The following is a 23,025-nucleotide window of genomic DNA, read 5'->3' as shown; positions in this document are numbered from 1 at the left end:
TTCTACTGCCTAGAGTCTTAAACAGTAAGAGAGCCAAACACCAAGGTGTTAACTCTTGAAAAAATATTTTAAGATTTTTTACTTACCAAGTATCCTTTTATGATTTTTGCAGTTATTTCTACAGCACTTGTAAAGTATGCTGTACATTAAGAAAACTGTATAAGACCATTCATGATGTTTCCAGATTCAGTAACATTTATACTAAAATAGATGTTTCAGTTTAAAGAGAGTATACTCAAAAGTATATTTTTAATTATCTAAAACTTTTTCATTTACATTGTTCAAATTCTTTTAAAAAGCAAAGATCCTTCACAAATGCAGTTAAATATATCTTTCAGTTATGTGTTTTATTAGAATGGAACACTTAAAAATTCAATAATTTTTATTTCTTTCTATCTTCTACTGGAAAGATTAATACATGAATTTGATTAAATAATGTTAATTTGAAAATTCTAATTGTAGAAATGTCCAGAAAATGACATACGAAGTTGCTGCCTAGCAGAAATCAAGCAGACAGAAGAAAAATATACAGAAACATTGGAGTCAATAGAAAAAGTAAGTCATCAGGTATCATTCTTGATGCTCCAATACTGCCTTGCTAATACATTAGGCTCAGTGTTTCTGTAGTGTCTGCATATTCTGATTTTCAGCAGAACTTTGGGTTTAAAGATCTCAAAGCAGATTTACTCATCCTATAATGATTTATTGATTTCTTAGTGTGTGAATGGCACTATTTTAGGGACTGGGGATATAGCAGTCAACACAACAAAGCTCTAATTCTCATGACACTCTCATGGGAGGGTTTATAATTTAAGCAAATGAGTATGCCAGGTGGTGATAAATTCTCTGAAGAAAAATAAGGCAGAGGAAGCGGGTAGTGAGTGATGGGAGAGGCTGGTGTTACCTTATATAGAGTGGTAATGGAAGGCCTCTGTGGTCAGATCGTATTTAAGCAGAGAGCTTTGTGAATGGAGGGAGTAAGCCATGCGAATATCCCAGAGTGGACAATCCCTGGGAGAAAGGTCCTCACGTGGGACAGTGTTCAGTGTGCTTCAGGGAACAGCAACAGCCCAGGAGGCTGAAGCAGAATGAGTGCAGGGGAGCAGTGAGATCAGAGACTTGGTGAGCCCCCAGGTCACAGGGGGCATATAGGAGCACCTGGCTAAAAGCTAGAACGTTTTGAGTAGAAGAAGTGATGGGATCTAATGTAAGTTTTTAACAGATCATTCTGACTCTTGTCAGGCAAGGGTGGAAATTGAGAAAAATGTTAGAAGGATATCGCAATAATTAAGTTGATGGAAAATGGTGGTATTGGTTGAGGTGGCAGGGAGTGGTCAGATTCTGAATAAATTTTGAAAGTAGAACCAAGTGGATTTGATGATGGATTAGGTAAAGGATGTGTGGAAAAGAGCAATCAAGAATTCTAGGTTTTCTGTTCTTGTTTGTTTTTTTTTTTTTTTGGCCACGCCACATGGCTCGGTTTGTGGGATCTTAGTTCGCTGACCAGGGATTGAACCCTGGGCCCACAGCAGTGGAAGTGCAAGAGTCCTAACCACTGGACTGCCCAGTGGGAATTCCTAACAATGTTAGGTTTTTAGCATGAGTAACTGTGTAAGTGGTGAAGACGGTGACTGAGATGGAAAAGGACAGGTGTAGGAATCACGCGTCTGTTGGGACTTACTAAATTTGTAATACCTATTAGCTTCCAAGGGGATGTATTGAGGAGGAAGTTAGATGTATGAGTCTGACATTCAGGGGAAAGGTTGAATGGATGTATAGATTGGGCCATTATCATTATGCAGTGGTGTTTAAAGCCATGGCACTAGATGAATCACCAAGGGAATGGATGTTGATAGAGAAGAGGTTGAGGTCACCTCTGGTGACTTCCATATTTGGAGGCTAGGAGAATGAGAACCAGGAGAAAGTTTTGGAAGTTTAAAAAGAGAGATGAAGGCGTGGAAGAGTTGTTTAGGAGAACGAGAGGGTAAACGTACTAAGATTATGTAACATTACAGGCTCATTTGGGTTTTGTGATTAGCTATCAGTGTAGCTTCTGTTTAACTTCTTAGGTATAGGCACAAAATATATGGCAAGCTAGATTTAACCAGGGTTTTCATTTTTCCAGAATGAAAGAAGAGAGCGTAAGGGTACTTGTAGGGCAGTGATTCTGTTGATGGCTCGTGGAATGTAAACTGGGTAAGAAGGGAAGCGAGGACATGAGGGATGTGAGATGGTCAGGGGATTGGCAGACCCAGTGGGTTGGAGAAGTCCTTGGAGAAATGAGCTGTAAAGGTAGGAGGGTAGAGGTCAGAGACTTGCTTGCTTCAACTTAATTCTGTGGAGCATATGCAGTTGTTGGTAATGACAGGATCTTGGGCTGTGACCACAAGAGGACTTGAGCTAGGATGGGGCACAGATTATTGGAGTTCAAGGAACCGAGAGGCTAGGCTACTGGAAGGACCATCTGCACAGATACTGATACGACCAAAAATGAAGATGGGAGTAGTAATGGACAGAGATATGGTAGGCCAGGAACTAAAATTCTCAAAGAATGAAGGGGAATGCTCCATAAATTGTATATGCAAATTATTGATCTCAGGGATCTAATATTATTATTAATATTTATTGCTCATTGATGAAAAACTATTATATAGATTAGGGTAAGTTGTGCTTAATTATTACCCCTCTCTTCTCTCCTGGTAGTATTTCATGGCACCATTAAAAAGATTTCTGACAGCAGCTGAATTTGATTCAGTATTCATCAACATTCCTGTAAGTAAAAACATGCTAGCTAAAATTGTGGTACGCTTTGATAAAATCCTCATTTTCTTATTGGGTCCCTCTTTGAACATTCTATTATAGTTTTAAAGAATTTTAACCCAATTTTCTGTCTCCTGAGTTCTTATAGTCTTATTTTCTGGAAATAACTAGTAAGTCATATTGTCAAGCAAAAGTCAGAATGTATGCTGAACGCAAAAGGATAAGGTTGATGTATTATACTTAACTGCTTGTCACAACAAGATAGTCTCAGTTAATCCCTGGTGTTATGGTCTCTTTCTCTTGTGGGAATCCCCTTCTGCCCCACTCCCTGCTCTATTGTTCTTTCAGCCCCCCAACTCCATCTTATGGACACTGTCCTGGCTCCATCTGTCTCCTTCACTTCCCTCCATTCCTACACTTCCTTGGCCTCTGCTTTTTGGTGTTTTCTTCTTCTGGTTGCATCAGCTTAAACTCCCATTTCTGAAATACACTGCTTCTTTATGATATAACAGTCTTTTATTTTTTTAATAAATAAATTTATTTATTTTTGGTTGTGTTGGGTTTTTGTTGCTGCGTGGGCCTTCTCTAGTTGCGTCGAGCGGGGTCTACTCTTCGTTGCGGTGTCCAGGCTTCTCACTGTGGTGGCTTCTCTTGTTGCGGAGCATGGGCTTTAGGCGCACAGGCTTCAGTACTTGTGGCACATGGGCTCGGTAGTTGTGGCTTGCAGGCTCTAGAGCGCAGGCTCAGTAGTTGTGGCACATGGGCTTAGTTGCTCCGCAGCATGTGGGATCTTCCTGGACCAGGGCTCGAACCTGTGTCCCCTGATCTTCCTGGACCAGGGCTTGAACCTGTGTCCCCTGCATTGACAGGTGGATTCTTAACCACTGTGCCACCAGGGAAGCCTGATATAACAGTCTATTTTAATGGTAAGATGTGAGGAGCTTTTCTTCACATTTACATAGCATTTCAAATTTCAGAGTACCTTATTACCTAACAGTTCTAAAAGGATATTTACCCAAAAGCATAGAGGCAAGCCAAATGCAATACCATGTAAGGTCTTGCTAGGCAAGGTTCAAGTTCTTAGACCTCTAGAACTGGCCTCAGTTTTTTTTTCCTTTAATATTTATTTATTTATTTATTTATTTTATTTATTTTGGCTGTGCTGGGTCTTCGTTGCGGCACACAGGACCTTTGTTGCGGCACATGGGACCTTCATTGCGGCATGCAGACTTCTAGTTGTGGCATGCACGCGGGCTCTAGTTCCTTGACCGGGGTCAGACCCGGGCCCCCGGCATTTGGAGTGTAGAGTCTTACCCACTAGACCACCAGGGTAGTCCCTCAGTTTTCATATGTAGCTCTTATATACAGTATATAAGCTTTTATGTACTGGCTTGCTTGTATCACCTGTAAAGTCCCTAATATTTTGATTCCTTTATATTTAGTGTTGTTTTGCACCAGTTTAGCTATGGCATGTTGTCCTTGTTCCTGATTTTGGCCAAATGAAGACATTCTTATTGATTTGTAACGTAGAAGGAAGAAAAAGATCCCAATATCAAATGAATATTTAGGATAAAACAAACCACACATTTTAGGAAGATGAGGATCTTGAACCACCTGAATATGCTCACTGTAACTTAGGACCCATTTGACAATCCTTATTCTAATAGCTTTTCCATGCTCCTCAGAAAAGTGACAGGGCCAACATATTCATGTTTCACTTAACACCTCCTAAGGAAGGGCATGCCCTGCATCAATGTGTGCTCCAAGGTACACGGGAAGAGAGCCTGGGAGAATTGGCACCTTGATTCGGATCTCCTCATTTCCTGGCTGTGACATGTATTTTACTGTCTGACTGAAAATTACTCGCTTATCAGGAAAAATGTGAAATTCTGTCTTTTGAGTTGCCCTAGTAAACTGCCTACTACAATTTATTTGCTGCTTATTTATGACATTAGTTGGCTGGTTTCAAGTAATTTAGTCTGATTATTGTTAGCTTAGCTCCAGGACACCACTAATTGACCAAAGTACAAATCTACATTTTTATGTCTCGAGGACATGAATCATTACTTTATCCTGTCAGTAAAACATTAAGCACTTGGATAGTTTTATTTAAAAATTTAAAGTGATTATAAGATGAAACTGAACTGTACATATTTTTATACAAGGAATAAATTACCCTTTAATAACTAGAGAGAGAATTTCTTTTTCCACAGTCAGATCTGAAACTGCTATTTTCCATGAACATGGCCTGTCTTTCTCCCCCTCTCTCCCTCCCCTCCCCTCCCCTTCCCCTTCTCTCTTTTCTCTTCTTTCCCCTCCTTTTTTTGCTCTTTACTGTTGGTAGCAGGTTTATATATTGAGGGTATTCAGCATATCCTTGAATGGCAAGTCTGGCAGCAATAGGGATGCTGGGCTCCGGGTGATTTTTTTGGTTCTGATTCCTAATTTGCTTTGCGACTGTTTTCTTTTCTAAGGAACTTGTAAAAGTTCATCGGAACCTAGTGCAAGAGATTCATGATTCCATTGTAAATAAAAACGACCAGAACTTGTATCAAGTTTTCATTAACTACAAGGAAAGGTAACTTTTGGATTTTAAATTTTGTGGCTATTAGTTTGTAATTATAGTGAGGGTTAGTATTAAAATTGCTCATAAGTAGCTATTACTATGGTTCACTAAGATACTGTCTGGGCAATAATTAGAACATGGGACAGTTAATTTCTGGGTGGTGGTTGACCTCTATATGTGTATCAGGGAAAAAGAAAAGAAAAAGAAAAAAAGAAGGGTTCAGACTTTTGCATTGAAAACCAGAAGGTGCAGGTTCTGTCACTCTTGAGTCCTGTAGACTTCAGGAAGTCATTTTAACTCTCTGAGCCTCCTTTTTTCCATCTGTAAATGTTAGGGATAGATTATCTGGTACGTAGTGCTTTTTCCAACTCTAATACCTTATAATTCTGTATTTTGGAGTATTACATTCACAGCCAAAGTCAGTTTCCCTTTCTGAATTTGAAAAAAATCTTCTGATCAATTCACATGAATTAGAAGTACCAAGGAATTTTGCTTAAAATATAGTGCTCTCTTTTAAAATCAAGCACTATAGTTCCTAGTACTAAGAAGTAGCTAATTAATTGCTTACATCAACATTAGATAAATATTAATGTAGTAGTTTTTTTGTTTTCCAGTAGAGGGCTAAAAGAAACAATAAATTAACTGGGCTCTTTGCACAAATCGGTATTACCCCAGAGATACCCTTCCTGAAGCAGGCTCAGACCCCATGCAATATGAGTTATCTCCCAGCCAGCACAGCTCAGCCCTCTCATTCCCACTTTTCAGATAATGTATTTTTCTTAATTAAAAAGGGGGAGGGAGTAGGAGGTTTATTAATGAGTAGAGTTGTAAGTAGTGATTACAGTGAAACAGTAGTAGAAAATAAAACTGTTCCTGAGTGAGCGTGAACAGTGTAAAAGTTGATCTCTAATAGGAACTTGAAGAGAAGTTTTTAATTTTGTTTTTGATTATTATATGCACTCAAACAATATTAACAGTCATTAAGCCAGTTTGTAAAATCTACCTGCTATAAAAACATGCATGGAATCAATCCCATTCACATTTGGAAATTAAAAATAGTCATTTTCAATACCGTAAATATGAGTGACTTTCATTCTATAACTGTATGTGTGGTGTGTCTTAAAAAGAAATGAGAAAGCTGAGGTTCAGAGAAATTACGAGTAATCTGCCCAGGGTTACCTGGAAAGTAAGAGGTGCAGGATGAGTGAGATTTGCTTTGGTTATGCCTAATTGTGGTTTTAAATAGGTGAATTTCCTCTTCCACTTTATTCTTGCCTTTTTGTCCTCAGATTTTTTCCTCTCTCTCTTTTCCTTTCAGGTTGGTTATTTATGGGCAGTACTGCAGTGGAGTGGAGTTGGCCATCTCTAGTTTAGACTACATTTCTAAGACAAAAGAAGATGTCAAACTGAAATTAGAGGTGCCTGTTTATTTTTTGTGTGTATATGACAGAGTAAAATAAACTAAAAACAACATATTCTTTTCATGATCTCTGCAACAGCAAATTTCCATGAATTCTAAGTGTAATTTCATAAAATATTTTAATATATAGCTCTATAAAATAATAATGTGGCAATAATAATAGCAGTAGTAAGATAGAAGATTTATGGCTTTTTTACATGCCTTATCTCATTAGATCCTCATGACTTTGTGAGATACATACAATTAATTTTTTATCTTATGGTTAAGAAAGCCAGTGTTCAGAGAGATCATGAGTAATTTGCCCAGGGTAGTAAAAGGTACAGGATGAGTAAGATGTATGTGAGATAATATGTGTGTAGATGTAAACTGTTTACTAAAAATATAAGATATTGGGACTTCCCTGGAGGTCCAGTGGTAAGACTCTGTGCTTCCAGTGTAGGGGGCGTGGGTTCGATGCCTGGTCAGGGAAATAAGATCCCACATGCTGCGTAGCACGGCCAAAAGATATTTAGGGGAAGACGTATAAAAAGGGCATGGAATATGTATAACTGATTCACTTTGTTATAAAGCAAAAACTAACACACCATTGTAAAGCAATTATACCCCAATAAAGATGTTAAAAAAAATAATAATAACAAAATAATAAAAAATAAAAAAAGGGCATGGATATTGCCCGTAAGAAGGCAGGACAGGCACACATATGGTGAGATTAAGTAGTATGTGATAAGCACTCATAGCCAGGGCTCCATGAGTAAGACTGAGTGATTACTTCAGTATAGTTAGACTGTGGAAGATTTATCTGAAGAGGGAGCATTTGAGTTAGGTCACTGAAGAATGAGGTGAGTCTTGATAGATGAGAGTCCATGCAGGGCATTCTGGAAGAATTGGTATGTCTTGACCAGAAGGATCAGGAAAGTTTGAGAAATAGCAAGTAGGTTAGTATGAATAGAGCACATGGTAACAATGGAAAATAAGTCTGGAAACTGTGTTAGGTCATTTATGTTTTTGGTACATCTCCCCCCACCCCCACAAGAAGAGTTTGCACTTTCAAAAATCTTTTGAAAAACGATTATTTATATGTTATATGAATTGTCATCTCAAATATATTATCCACATGTATGGATCTTCTTAAATTTCAGGTAGAGATGTATAGTCAACTCTTCTGTGGGGGGCTTGGTTGGCTCTCTGATATCCTCCTTGCTGCTCTTTGTTGGGTTTAGCAGTGAAGTCGGGTGATGAACAGAGAAGAAGAGGTAGATGATTTGCAAATCAGAACCCCTTCACTGTTTAGCATATCTGGTCTGATTTAATAAAATAATTCCCACAAAGGGGAGCTATTGGTGAGAAAATTTGCACATCAACAGACTACCAAGTAACTGTACTAATTCTATATCATGGATCCTTCTTTCTTACCTCTCACAATCCCTTGATGATGCGGATCTTATGGCTGGAGATGGTTTGAGTCACCACTAAGTGACATCCTTACAGCCTTGTTAGCCTAAAGGGCCCCTGCTCCTCTTTGGAGAGCAGAGCCTCGTAAGTCTAGAACTATAAGCCACCTTGACTCAAATTAAAACACGATGGTAAGATAAAAGTTAACAACTTACACAACGACTTCCTAATAGAGCTACCATTTAGGCAGTTTTTTTTTTTAAATAAAGATATATAATTCTGGTTCAAGAGAGGAGTCACAAAGTGGTCAATCAAACCTGCATTATATTCTCAGCATTGTTTGCATGTTACTCTCCCTTCTTTCAGACTCACTGTCAAAATCCTGCCCAGTGAGCATACTCTATAGTTTCTGTAGTCACTGTAAGTCTTCGGGAAAGAGAGAACCTCAGACTGAGTTTGAAAGGCTCAGGGTGAGGTGACGCTGGTTGTGTTAACCGTGGGTCTGATTTGGAAGTATTTAACCAGATACTTACTATAAGCCCTCAACAAATAGTCTTTGCTGGAACTGTCTTCTGCAAGTCCCAGCATGATGGAGGGAAAGCTGCCTTATACTAGGTTTCTCTCTGCCTCCTTCATGTCTTCTGTTTTGTGGTTATTTTTATTCTTGATGATTTTTGTCTTTTTTTCACCCCTACTGTAGAACCAAGATAACATGGGGTGAAGGGTAATAGAGTCTCTTAACTTGTTCTCTAAGCTGGCTCATCCCTATTACATTTTCTTTTCTTTTCACTTAGAATTGGAGTTGAGGCTCAGCACTTGACTGGATGTTTGCAAGAATCATTTCTACCCTTTATTTGCTTTCAATACTAATAAGCATTTTACACTTCAGTCTCGGCCCCCTAATTGTAAGCTAATGCCAGCGCTGTTAGTTTCTTTACTTCCTGAGCTTATAACTTAGAACTTGAAATAATTTTTTCCCCAACAGTTTTACACTGACTTCCATAACATAACAAAGTAAATTTTAAATGTATAACATTTCTGTTCTTAACACTATGTTAAGATGGCATAACATAAGAAGTGTAAGATACAACCTCAATTTCCAAGGAACTTAAAATGCAGCTGGGAAGATGAGACCCATTCATTACAATAATATTAACAGTTTGACCTCCTATTTGAGACCCATGATCCAGAACTCGCTATAATCTGTGGAAGCAAGAAATCATTTGAAATAGTTATCTGTCCAGTGAACCCCAGCAATTGACAAGATGTGAGCTAACATGTCAGGATGTGTCACCAGTTCTTGTTTGAAAGCTGTAGTCAAGCACTCATTAACTCAATATGGTCGTTGGAGCTAATGGTATTTGTTTCTATAGCTCCTGATAATATAATATATCCTTCCATGTGCTGGAAAAGCTAAGTGTGGGCAAAAGGGAAACTAAAGAGTATTTTCTTGAATACAACCCCTTCCATGAACTGGAAAATTCCTTGGTCTTGGTTATGTAATTGTCTGAGGATTTTGGACTTAGGTTGCTCACAAATAAAAATATCTTTATGACACCTTATTGTTTTTTTTTGGATGATACCATGAATATTTGAGAAACAGTAAGATCAGAAAAGCAATTTGTTCAAGGTCACACAGACAAGAATTGCCAAACTTGATTCAAATTCAGGCTTTGACACTGCAAATTCAAAGTACTTTCCTCAAAGTCATAGTTAATGTCAATAGAGTGAACCCGTCAATGCTATTTTTTGATAAACTTGTAAGAAAGGAGATTGTGAGATTAAAAAAATAAAATCTGAGGCTTTGAAAACTTTGAATCCTGTAGTGGGTTTATACTTTAGCAAATTTTGGGAGTCAGTCATTCCATTTCATTCATTACAACAAATGTTTAGTCAGTAAATACTAGATTCTTAAGAGATATAAAAGACATAATATATCGGGGAAGATATTATACATATACAACAATAATTAAGAGACCCACAAGGCACAGAGAGACAGCACAATTTTGATTGGGACTATTACTAACAGCCTTGAAGTATAGTTCTTCAAGAGGATGATGAATTTTGCTGGGAACTAGTCCAAGCACTTGGCAGTTGGAGAGAACCAAATGAACCAAGGCATGATGGTGGGGAGGGAACATAGTGGGTTTGATTAATGGGGCTTGTTCTTGATGCCTGGTCCACAGGCCTGCTTGGGGAGACTGGTGAAGGGTTAAGTGGTAAGTGGGGGGAAGATGCTGGAGGACCACTAGAGATAATAATTTTCGTGTGTAAAATAGTTCTACATATTTATTCTTATTTAGAGTTGAAATGCTACAAGTTTTGTTTGTTTCTTCTGGTTGTTAACTGACGATACTTCCTATTTTTAAGAAAGAAGGATTGTTAAGGAAAATAGCAAAATATTTATTGTATAATAGCAGTTTTGCTTATGGCGTTTGCATCCTTTAACGTTTGTATTATGACTCCTTTTGCTAAAACTAAAACAGTTCAATTTAAAAAAATTTCTTTAGGAATGTTCTAAAAGAGCAAATAATGGGAAGTTTACTCTTCGAGATTTGCTTGTGGTTCCTATGCAGCGTGTTTTAAAGTATCACCTTCTCCTTCAGGTATGTAACTTAAAACTGTTTGTTTATTTGTTCATTCATTAATTCAACACAATATTAATGAAGCATCAACTAAGCTGCAGAAACTTTTTGTTTGGAGCCCTATCCCCTTACAGTTTTCAATTATGAGGATAGCTAAGTGGGAAATAACAGAACAGCTGGAAATTTTTTCTTCCTTTTAAGCAAAGATAATTCTGTATCTTTCACACAGTCACATTTTGAGTTCTTCAAACAGAACTGGCTCCAAAAAAATTAAAAAATTTAAAAACAAGGCAAAACAAATACAAATATCCCTTCAACCAAGTCTTCTGTCATTAGCAGTAATCATTTATTAGAATCTCAGTGTTGCAATACACTTGAATTTTGACAGGTTGTGTTAGAATTTGTGCCTTATAACCATAAACGAAAGAGAATTGTGTCACACTCTGTTACTTTCTGCTATACTAAATTATAATAAGACTGCAGTTATTTTGAAGTGATTCTTGTTATAACCCCAAAGCTTATGGTTTCCACGGTTAGTCTTCTAATGAGGGTGGAGAGTCTTATAAATTTAACTTGATAGCTGTACCAGGAGACTCATTAGTTCTGCTCCAAAGAAATGTCTTACTGTATTAGTCTATCAGCTTTGCTGATGCTTGTGAAATGCCATTTTAAAAAGATCTACTACCTGTATGTGAAATATAATTCTGAGTTTGCTGTGCTTTATACATCTTGTATATTAAATTTCTTGAACTGTAACTGCAAAATTATTAGTCATTTCTATTTTCTACTGAGAAATCAGAAAAATTCAAACCCTGATGATTCCTTACAAATGCGTTAAAACATTTATGAGACCTAAACTCAAAGCAACTTAATCAAATTGCATTTTATGAAGAAATAATAAGGAAGACTTAGGCAGTCAATTTCTGAGACATCATGAAACTGAAAACATGTCCAAAAGAAGATAATAATTTATCTTGTAACTTTAGTATAGTCAAATATTGATTGAAGAATTTAAAAGTTGCAGTTTTCAAGAAATATCTATTTTCTTCATTACTCAGCCATAAAAAGAAATGAAATTGAGTTATTTGTAGTGAGGTGGATGGACCTAGAGTCTGTCATACAGAGTGAAGTAAGAAAGAGAAAAAACAAATACCGTATGCTAACACATACATATGGAATCTAAAAAAAAAAATGGTTCTGACGAACCTAGGGGCAGGACAGGAATAAAGATGCAGACGTAGAGAATGGACTTGACCACATGGCAAGGGGGAAGGGTAAGGTGGGACGAAGTGAGAGAGCGGCATGGACATATATGCACTACCAAATGTAAAATAGATAGCTAGTGGGAAGCAGCCGCATGGCACAGGGAGATCAGCTCCCTGCTTCGTGACCCCCTAAAGGGGTGGGATAGGGAGGGTCGGAGGGAGATGCAAGAGGGAGGGGATATGGGGATATATGTATGCATATAGCTGATTCACTTTGTTATACAGCAGAAACTAAGACAACATTGTAAAGCAATTATACTCCAATAAAGATGTTAAAAAAAAAAAGCTTTTAAGCAGACTTATAAAAGTATAAAATATGACCTTACCTTTTGGAAAGTCAGTGAACTTTTTCTGCTCATTTCTCTTGGGTTGTTTGATATTTTAAATTTCAAAAGTATATTTAGTTCCATGATGATTTTTTAAAATAGGAAAAGTTTTATCTGGGATACCACACTTAGATAAAAATTCTAGAAATGTTTTTCCATTTCAAAATAGTGTAGAGTAGAATTAATTTGTCTACTGTTTAGAAATGTGTTAAATGTGGTATGAATTTGAATATTTTCTACTTACTACTGTATTTTAGTGGGTAAATCATTTTTGAAATGCCTTATGATTTGAACTCACGGATTTATAAAATTAAAATATTTTATAGTGGGGGGTTTGAAACTTTGAGAATACTGTTATTATTTAATAGAGGAAAAGTAAAAATAGAAACAAAAGAGTATCACTCTGACAAGTTTATTATACTTAACAGATTTGATACCTGTAGGTTCTGTTTACAACTAGAAACACTACTGGTATTGAATTCAGCAAAGATTTTTTTTAAATTTATTTATTTTAGGCTGCATTGGGTCTTCCTTGTTGCACGCGGGCTTCTCTAGTTGCGGCTACTCTTCATTGCAGTGCGCAGGCTTCTCATTGCAGTGGCTTCTCTTGTTGTGGAGCATGGGCTCTAGGCATTCGGGCTTCAGTAATTGTGGCACTCGGGCTCTAGAGCGCAGGCTCAGTAGTTGTGGTGCACGGGCTTAGTTGCTCCGCGGCACGTGGGATCTTCCCGGACCAAGGCTCAAACCTGTGTCCCCTGCATTGGCAGGTGGATTCTTAACCACTGGGAAGCCCCTCAGCAAAGATTTTTGAATGGATCCTATGAGCTGCATACAGTGTGAGTCTCTCAACAATGTAAAACAGCCACCCTCACACTGATAAAGTTCACTGTTTTATTGGGGAAAATGAAATGTAATCTGCCAAGTACAATACGACGTGATAAGTATGCAGAAGGTACAGAGGTGGTACAAATAAAGACTTAGTTAATTATGGCTTGAGAAGAGGCCTCTGTCATAGCAAGCTTCACAGAGGAGTGTTTCTTGAGTTGGGCTTTGAAGGAAGAATGACGGTTTGACAGGTGGATCAGAGAGCAAGGGCTTTCTAGGAGAGAAAGCATCATGCCTAATGGGATCAGATATTAGAACGTTATTTTGAGAATTGCAATTAACTTAGTAGAAGTAGGGCATAGGTTGTCTGAGAGGAAGTGGAGAGAGAAGTTGGGAGAGGTTTGCAGAATTCAGATCATGAAGCATCTACGAGGTATGCATGACAACCTGAAGCTTTTGTGCACCTCCCAGAAGTCTAAGTAACAGGATCTGATTTACATTTAGAGATTTAACTCTGATGTCAATCGAGGGACTAGATTGTAGCAAGGAAAGACTGCAAGTCAGAAGATGAATCAGAAGCCTATTACAGTCACCCATTTGAAAGAGAGCAGGGACTTGAACCGAGGTAGTGCCAGTGGAGGAGGTTTCAAGGGGAAGGGTCAAAGTTAACACAAACAGAACATGGTGAGAGAGAGGGAGGAGTCAGGGGCACCTTTGAGGTTTTGGCTTAAGTGATGGAGGTGCCCTCATTCAGTAAAACATAAACAGGAGCAAGAGTAGGGGTGCGAGTGAAGGTGCATGAAGTGTGGACATGCTGTATTTCAGGGGCTTGCGAGAAACCCAGGTAGAACGATTTAATAGGACATATGAGTCTGGGACTCAGGCGTGAATTCTGGGTTGAGCACATTCATTTGAGGGTGACTGTCACATTAGGTGATAGGCGATGTTATGGCAATGGTTGTGATAGAATTCACAGAGTATGTGACGTAAGGATAACAGAAGACTAAGGTGAACATCTAGGGAATAATAACTCATTTCTAAGGTGCAAAGAAAGAAGAAAGTATGAAAGACAAATGAATAGGCAACATTTAAGATGAACTAACAAAAATAACAGCAACAAACAGAAGAGCCTGATGTCCCTGAGGCCAATGGAGAGATGGAGTTGTCAGAATACAAAGCCATAGAGAAGTCAAGTTTGACAACAAGTGAAAAGTATCAGTTCAGGGACTTCCCTGGTGGTCCAGTGGATAAGACTCCACGCTTCCAATGCAGGGGGCGCGGGTTCGATCCCTGGTCGGGGAACTAAGATTCCACATGCCATGTGGTGCAGCCAAAAAAAGAAAAAAGTATCAGTTCAGTTGTCAAGGAGGGGAATCTTTCTTAACATCTGGCAAGAGTGTCAGTGTGATGGTGGGGGATAGAATTCACATTCAACTTTGAAAGGAAAACCTTTCTGACCATTGTCTCATGTCCTTTTGATATCTATTTGGTCTTCTTACAGTTTGAAATTTTTGATGAAAACAGAGCCTAGTTAAATCAGATTTATCACATTATGGTGAGAATAATGATAAAAATGGTTTATTTGTAAAATGTTTTCTTATGTGTTGGTTTTAATTTGATGAAAGTAGTACTAAAATATATCTTCCAAATAGGAGCTGGTCAAACATACCACTGATCCGATGGAGAAGGCAAATTTGAAACTGGCTCTTGATGCGATGAAGGTTAGACGAATGCAGCATTAACTTGTTTGTATTTCTAATTCTTGCCTAAAAACAATAGAATATAAACTGTTAATACATATGTATGATATGCTAATAGAGGTTATTATAAGTATTTGCATAGGTTTGTTTTTGGAGGGGAGAGCTGGATATTTTTAACTGAAATCAGTATCCTTGCATGGATTTAATTGTTGGACAAAAACATAAAACCAAGAGGTATATTAAAATAACTTTCAGTATTTATGAAAGTATGACAATTTCTATAACTACCAGGAATGATTTAATAGAATGGTTTTGTTTCACATTCTTTTTATGGTTGCTAGTAGAAACCTATTGGCTTGTGCAAGCAGCAGTTTAGCTGATGACCTCAGAATACTGGTGTGACTTATTTTTCTCAAGTGAGGATGTCAGCCAGGTTTACCTTTTTGGATGCTGTGTACCAGTACAAGTGATCAGTCTGGGTTTCTATTTCAGGTAAATCTGAAAATCAAGCACTAGAAGTAGGTGAAGGCAGGCTTTTTGAACGTATTGGGGAATCTGTAAAACCCCGATTTCCACGCTATGCTGGACTTTTTGAAAGAAATAATATTTGTCCCTAGCTTAAAACATACACAAATATTTGTTGTCAAAACAAAATGCCAATGTGACTCTGCCCAGAGCAGTGCATAATTACTTCTCTGTGCCCTTGTGCCAGTTTCAGTGTTAGCTCTGTGTTTAGCTGACTTTAGTACCCTGTCAGGAAACAGCCCATCATTATTTATTATTATAAAAAAAAAATCATATCAAGTTTCCAATTTTTTAAAAGAAATCATTTATAGATATATCCTATGAAAAGTCGGGCTTTCATTTAGAACAAAGTTAGGAACTGCTTTTGCCTGAGTTCTGTTCCTGCTGTTGAAGATAAATATAAGAGGGTAGGGAAAAAAGAAAACCCAGAAAACAGGAAAAATCTGGAGCACATATCATAAAAATAGCTAGTTACAGTATGGAAGGATTAGCTAATGTTTCCTCAAATTTGAGAAAAGACATTTTAAAATAGGTGAAGGCACATGGAGAAACAGGGCCAGCATTGTTTGTGCCCTTTAGTTCATTTTTGCGCTCTGTGGTTTCTCTCCTCTCCTTCACTTCCCTTTATTAACTCTTTGAAATTGACCTGGCTTCCCTGACTGAACCCTCTCAGGAACTAAGATGCTTAACTGGATGCAGACAACAGCCCTGCTAGATTCATTGTCTAACTTTTAGTTACTTTTTTCTCCCGACTAATCCTTCATGATTGCCCTTATTCTAACCCAAGTTCAAGTGTGATTCTCTCAAGGTCAGTGTTTAGAATTTACACCCTCCCGACCTGGTTTCCTTTTTGTTGCTCTGCACGGCAGGATATTTTGTTTGTTTCTGTGTTTGATCCTTACTCTTCTCAGGGGTGTGGTAAGTGACAAGGCTTCAGTCTTCCCAGCTGTACTCCAGACAGTTTTAAATTGCTTTTGAGATGCAGCTTGGATTAGGTATTCATTTTATTGTCATTGAAAAGTTATAGTGGTAACTTTCTACCATTAATGAAATTAATGACGTGTTTTCTTTCAAACAGTGCTCATCTCTTGTCTAATCTTATCTTGCCTTCTTTTCTCCCCTTCTCTTTATTCTTTAGGACTTGGCACAATATGTGAATGAAGTGAAAAGAGATAATGAGACCCTTCGGGAAATTAAACAGTTTCAGCTATCTATAGAAAATTTGGTATGTAATTATCATTCCATCCAGCTCCCCTAACCCACAAATTGGGGGATGTTCTCCAGTTGTTTTTGAAAAAAAAATAGTTTACCTTCAAGTTTCTGTTGTCCTAGGTTTTTTCCGACTTCTGTTTGGCAGCATCCACGAGGATGAACGTTCAGTGGCACCTGTGATACATCATCGTCCAGGGACTTTCTGCCATTGCTTGTCCCTGTCACTTTAATCGCACTGTGATGCCTCTCCCTGCAGCAGTCCCAATTCTAAACATTGAAGTCCATTTTTTTTTTCCTTTTCCTTCCCTCACCCCCATACGTAACCATGGTGGAGTCCCGTTAATTTATTCATTTTATGTATATTTACTGGGTGACTGCTGTGTGCCAGACGTTTTGCTTGGGGCCGGGGCTGTAACTATGAACAGCGTGTTCTCATGGTTGAGGAGACAGTAAAAAGAGAGTCTAAAAATGCTGTCTCTATTGAGATGAACGCTGTGAACAGGTTGCTGCAACAGAGGATAATGAGGGGAGTCCTGGTTTAGATAAGGTGCTCAGAAAAAGTCCTTCTGAGACATTTGTCGCCTGAACCTGAAGGATGAGAAGAAGCCAGTGGCACAAAGGTCTGCAGAGAGAAGATTCCCGGCAGAAGCCATAGCAAGTGAGATGCCCTGAAATGGGCAAGAGCCAGGGCTGTTCAAGGAGCAGCAAGACAAGAGAGGCTGGAAATTGAGAGTTAAAGGAAGAAGGGTGGGCTCTGAAGTGGGGGAGTGGGGGCAGGAGAACTACACACCACAACCTTGGAGGGCAAGGCTCTGAGTTGGGATTTTGTAGTGATTGCAGTAGGAAGCTAGTGAACGGTTCTTACCAGAGGGTTTCACAGTCTGATTTAAGTGTCGTGAAAACCCTTTCATCAGGCAGACCAGTCAGCAAATCATTGAGGTCGTTTCAAGAGAGATGATGGAGGCTTGGATAAAGCTGTGGGGAGAGAAAACAGATAAATGAATAGATTTAAGATGCTTTTCTTGGTAGAGCAATTTTATTGCTTCTTTCTCTGAAATGTCTTTGGTCTGTCTTTCTTTCCACGCATACAGCTACTTCCCCTTTTCAGGACCTCATCTGCCACCTTTCCAATCACAGTACCCTCTGGTTACCTCTTCACATAGTTGCGTTTATAGTTCTGCCTTTGATTATAATCTTGTCAAAGCCTAGAATATCTTTTTTCATTATTTCCTATCAAATTTCTTCAAGGTCCAATTTTTAAAAAATTCTTTCCCTAATCTGAAAGAATCCCTAATTCCTTCTCTTTGTAATTCCATAGCACATTGCCTGGACAGCTGTATTTTCTTTATATTGTGGTAAAATATATATAAAACATTAAATTTGCCATTTTTAAGTGTACAGTTTTGTGATGTTAGATACATTCATATTGTGCAGCTGTCACCACCATCCATCTCCAGAACTCTTTTCATCTTGCAAGACTGAAGCTCTCCACCTATTAAACACTAACTCTTCATTCCCCCTTCCTCCCAGCCCCTGGCAACCACCGTTCTACTTTCTGTCTTTATGAATTATTGGATATCAATACTTATCACATTTTTGTTTGCAAATATTTTCTACCATTCTGTGAGTTGCCTTTTCACTCAGTAGTGTTATTTGTGCAAAATTTTAAATTTTTATGAAGTCCACCTTATCAATCTTTTCTTTTGTTGCCTGTGCTTTTGGTGTCCTATCTAAAAAATCATTACTGAATCCAATGTCATAAACCTTTTCCCCTATGTTTTCTTCTAAAAGTTTTGTAGTTTTAACTCTTTGATCCATTTTGAGTTATTTTTTGGAAACAGTATAAGGTAAGGGTCCAACTTCATTCTTCTGCCTGTGCATATCCAGTTTCCCCAGCACCCTTTGTTAAAAAGCCTCTCCTATCCCCCACTGAATTGGTCTTGGCACTCTTGTCAAAAATCATTTGACCATATATGTGAAGGCTTATTTCTGGATGTTCTGTTGTATTACATTGGTTTAGAAGTCTGTGTTTATGCCAGTTCTACACTGTTTGGATTACCATAGTTTTGTAATAAGTTTTGAAATCAGGAAGTGTGAGATCCCAGCTCTGTTCTTTTTTATGATCATTTTACCTATTAAGGGTCCCTTGCGATTCCATATGGGTTTTAGGATGGAGTTTTCTGTTTCTGCAAAAAATACAGATAAGAAACATTTATTTTTATACTTTCTTGTAGTACAGTTAATTAATTACATGTCTTTTTTTATTAGAACGTAATCTCATAGATGTTAGTGATATTTTCAGTCAGTTCTTTTTCCTTTAGCACCTTGTATAGTAGGTGTTCATAAATACTTAAAACTTTTTATTTTCTGTCTCTGGGGAAATGACTCATTATTTTTAATCAGTCAGAAATTTTCATTCTTAAGATCTTAGCTCAGGGAAGCCATCCTTGACTCCCTAGACCAAATTAGGTCCCCCAGATATGCATGCTTCCTCTGCTCTTCCATCACGGCAACCACATGTTTGTAATTATATTCCTCGGTGAATATTTGTTCCCCCACTGAGCAGTATGTTTCATGAGGGCAGAGTCTATGTCATTTTGTCCTGTACCTAGTGGCTAGCACACAGTGGATGCTCAGTAAATATTAGTTGTTGTAACTTCCTTGTGATTTGCATTTTTCCAATTAATTCTCTCTTTTGGTAGCTAACTTCTCCGTTAGAGGTGTAAGCAAAATCAATTAATGTCTTCAGTATGCCTCCTGGGATGACCAAGGACAGGCTATTTTTGAAAGCGTATCGTACAGACCTGAGCTTTTTAGAATAAGTGTGTTAAAAGGTAAAATGATAAAAGTTGTTATAAGGTAGTTGTGCCTAGCAAATATCCTCAGTAATGTTCATTTCTGTTTTTATGTGATTATGAAAAACTGAGACATGCACATTTTATATTTTAGAACCAACCAGTTTTGCTTTTTGGACGACCTCAGGGAGATGGTGAAATTCGAATAACCACCCTAGACAAGCATACAAAACAAGAAAGGTGAGAAGGATCAGTACTTATTTTCAAAATAAGTTATTAGGATCAGGAGACTGTGAAAACCTTAAAAACAGTTCCTCCAGGACAAAGGAGTGAAATAAAGGAATAAAAACAAGGGGTCAGATCGATCTGTGGTTTTTTAGTTTCTCATATAGATATGTTAGGTATTCCCTCCCCTCTTTGTTCTGGTATCTGTTGATTTGCCTAAGTTTGAGTTCTTAAGAAGGAATAGACAAATATAGAATGTCAGCTAGAGTAAAAAAAGTACACATTAAGATGAGAGTAGCAATAAAGCAATAATAGACAACTACTATAAAAACACAATTGTTTAATTTAATTTTATTTTTTGGTATGCATTTTAAAAGAACTAAAAGCAGTACAACATGTCCTAAGCAGGAAGTCCAAGTGAAGGCCATTTAGTGAGATTTTCTCGAGGGAAATTTGTAGGTGCAGTCCTTAAAGATTAGTTGAGCTAATTATGTGGTAAACTGATTTATTTAGTTGAAATGGCCATTTTCTGGAAACTTTGGAAACTAGAAAGTCAACCAGTAGGGGGCAGCATCAGCTCTTGCTTCCACCTTGATACCCAGGCTCTAAAGTTAGCTCCCAGGAGACACACATCCTTTTAGCCTCTCCCGGAAAATAGGCTTTGAAAGTGATGCAAGTAATAGAGCTACGTGAATGTCTCATTATTATTGTTTTAAAAAAATGTATGCATGTTAATCACTGAGCGTTTTCGAAAAGATACAAATATTGGTATTGGATGACAGGATTATAAGGTCTGTTTTTTTCCCCCAATTACATTGCTTTTAGTAAGACAGAAGAGAAATATCAACATGTAAATTTAACCATAACTTCTCTAGCTTACACTTGGGTCATGTACCACTCAATTTGTGTTTTAGGTTGTCCATTAAGTCACAAGGAGCAACATACAGGGTAAAAGCGCAGGTTCCACAAGTAGACCCAAGAGTGAATCCTGCTGTGCATCCACTGGCAGTGTAACCCTGAGAAAACGAGCTAACTTCCCTGAGCCTCAGCTTCCTCCCAAGTAAAATGAATATGATAATAATACGTACCTCAGGAGATGGTCCTGGGGATTTAAACTGAGTCATCTTTGTGGAAGGGGTGAACGCTTCTCAAGACAATCTGTCTGTCTCCTAGTAACATCAGTAGGAGTTAACTGCTATTGTCATTAATATTATTCCATAAATGTTCAGCTTTTAAACTGGAAGAAAGAAAGTACTAGCTCACGAACAACGCTTTAGGGCTTCATTGTTCCTGACAGTAACTGCAGTGTGCATATTGTTCTCATTATAATTTTGCCTAGTTTTTAACTGTGAAAACTGAGGGACAGCAGGGTGATTCATTTAGTAAAGGGCAGTGCCAGGACACACAGTTCATTCTTTCAATGTGCACACTACCTTTGTCTTTAACTCCCGGGATAAATTAAATTTTATCTGAGAAGAATTAATACACATGCTTCCAAACCGTTTAAATAAATCTCTCTCTCTCTCTCTCTCTCAGGCATATCTTCTTATTTGATTTGGCAGTGATTGTATGTAAAAGGAAAGGTGATAACTATGAAATGAAGGAAATAATAGATCTTCAGCAGTACAAAATAGCCAACAATCCTACAACTGATAAAGAAAATAAAAAGGTAAATTCTTGGAAATGAATAACTGTAATTTACTCATAACTTTGACTATTCAAGGAAAGTATGCTAATACATTAATGTGAGAGGCCGCTTATCCATCCAGGTGTTTTTGTTTCTAGAGATTAATTAGAAGCAAGCCTCTGTGAGAAATAATTGGACAGTGCCACAGGTGATAATGATCACCTCTAATGCCCTAATGATCAAGGCAGCAAAATGCACTTGGCATAGCAATTGTTCTAGATATGAAGTTGACTACAGTAGTCTTGATTGTTCACAGTTTGTCTGATGATAATGTTATGGGTGGTTTGTGGATGATTATGGTGGTGTGTTAGTGAATTTGGAAACATGATGTTATTAATCAATGATACCTATTAACCTGAGGAATATTAATTTTAACAGTGGTCTTATGGCTTCTACCTCATCCATATCCAAGGACAAAATGGGTTAGAATTTTATTGCAAAACAAAAGATTTAAAGAAAAAGTGGCTGGAACAGTTTGAAATGGCTTTGTGAGTATTTCTACTTTTAAAAGTGCTTTTTTCTACTGCATAAGTTTCTTATGAACAATGAACTACCAATAAACATACTCTAATATTTGTAGCATGTGTACAGAGGCTGTGAAAACACTTTGCTCTGAGCATGAGTGCTATGCTACGAGGCTGTCAGCTTGATAACTTTGGTCTCCTGGGAGAGATGTTTTGGTGAATTTCTTCAAGAAAAAGAAAGAGGGAGCTCTAACCTTCTGTTTGACTTTCTTCTCATGGGCATATTTTAATTCTTTAGCTTTTAGCAGCCCCCGAAAATATTAATTATTCTAATGATAAACTTTTAATGTAATTGCCATGTTTTATATATATCTTTAAATTAAGTAGAAATACTCCCAAACACATACACACACGTACATACATACATGCAAATATCTTATTTTTAATAGAAAGATTGATTTGTTCCTCCTGTTTGTTTTTAACTCATTTATTGTCTGAATTCTGGGTAAATTCCTTGACGTATTCAATGAATGCTTTCAGGGCTTGACTTCTCTCAGTGTTTTTTCCTTTTATTAAAGTGGAAACTCAAAAAAGAGGTGGGAAATAAATCAGACATGTTCAAAAAGGAATGCATACAGAGACGTGATTACACAAGGACATGTTATTATAGGAGTTTCTTTTCAGTTTTGAGGTTCATGGATTAAAAAGTGTATAATGACCCTTGTTATGGAAACATATAGGTCACCCTGAAATTGAAGCTGTTAGCAAAAGGTGAAATTAAGAAAAAACACTTCTGTGATTTGCTTCATATGTATTCTAGCATTATTTACCTTTTGCAGACAAACTCTATCAGATTTTTTGTTTGCTTTCTCCTTTGTTTTGTTTTTGGAAATGCTCATGTTAATATAAAATGGAAATAGGATTAGAATATTTTATTGTAGTTCTGAGGGGAGAAAAATAGAGATTTTCCTTAGATTATTTTCTCTAACACTTTGAGACATCCGATTGTGCAGCTAAAATAGTTTTAAGCTTACAGACAGTTCTGGGTTCAGCAGTAACCCCTGCCATGGACTGGCTGCATAGTCTTAGCCAATTTGTTTAACCTCTCAGAGCCTCAGTTTCCTCCACTAAAATAGGGATAATGATATTTTGAATTCCAGATATATGTGTCAAGCAGAATGGTGGCCAGATAGTACAACAGCAATGATATGGTATTGAATTGTAAGAGGTATCTGTTGTTATCACTATTATTAATATTGTTTTGTATTTAGGATCCTA

The 23,025-nt window shown here is 37.6% G+C and overlaps 1 protein-coding gene across 1 annotated transcript in view; it reads left to right on the top strand.

The window, feature by feature from the left end:
- The window catches only part of VAV3 (vav guanine nucleotide exchange factor 3), a 406,520-nt gene that overhangs the window by 196,368 nt on the left and 187,127 nt on the right, over positions 1 to 23,025 (top strand). The window contains exons 6-15 of the mRNA XM_032621142.1: positions 463 to 555; positions 2,704 to 2,772; positions 5,235 to 5,338; positions 6,645 to 6,744; positions 10,649 to 10,744; positions 14,792 to 14,860; positions 16,503 to 16,589; positions 19,526 to 19,611; positions 21,133 to 21,265; positions 21,662 to 21,771. Of these exons, the coding sequence (XP_032477033.1) occupies positions 463 to 555; positions 2,704 to 2,772; positions 5,235 to 5,338; positions 6,645 to 6,744; positions 10,649 to 10,744; positions 14,792 to 14,860; positions 16,503 to 16,589; positions 19,526 to 19,611; positions 21,133 to 21,265; positions 21,662 to 21,771 (947 nt within the window). The remainder of the gene's footprint in view (positions 1 to 462; positions 556 to 2,703; positions 2,773 to 5,234; positions 5,339 to 6,644; positions 6,745 to 10,648; positions 10,745 to 14,791; positions 14,861 to 16,502; positions 16,590 to 19,525; positions 19,612 to 21,132; positions 21,266 to 21,661; positions 21,772 to 23,025) is intronic.

This window comes from Phocoena sinus, chromosome 1 (assembly GCF_008692025.1).
Source record: "Phocoena sinus isolate mPhoSin1 chromosome 1, mPhoSin1.pri, whole genome shotgun sequence".
Lineage (NCBI taxonomy): Eukaryota > Metazoa > Chordata > Mammalia > Artiodactyla > Phocoenidae > Phocoena > Phocoena sinus.
Note: the sequence above shows the minus strand (reverse complement) of the source record. Positions and strands in the feature narration are given on the sequence as shown.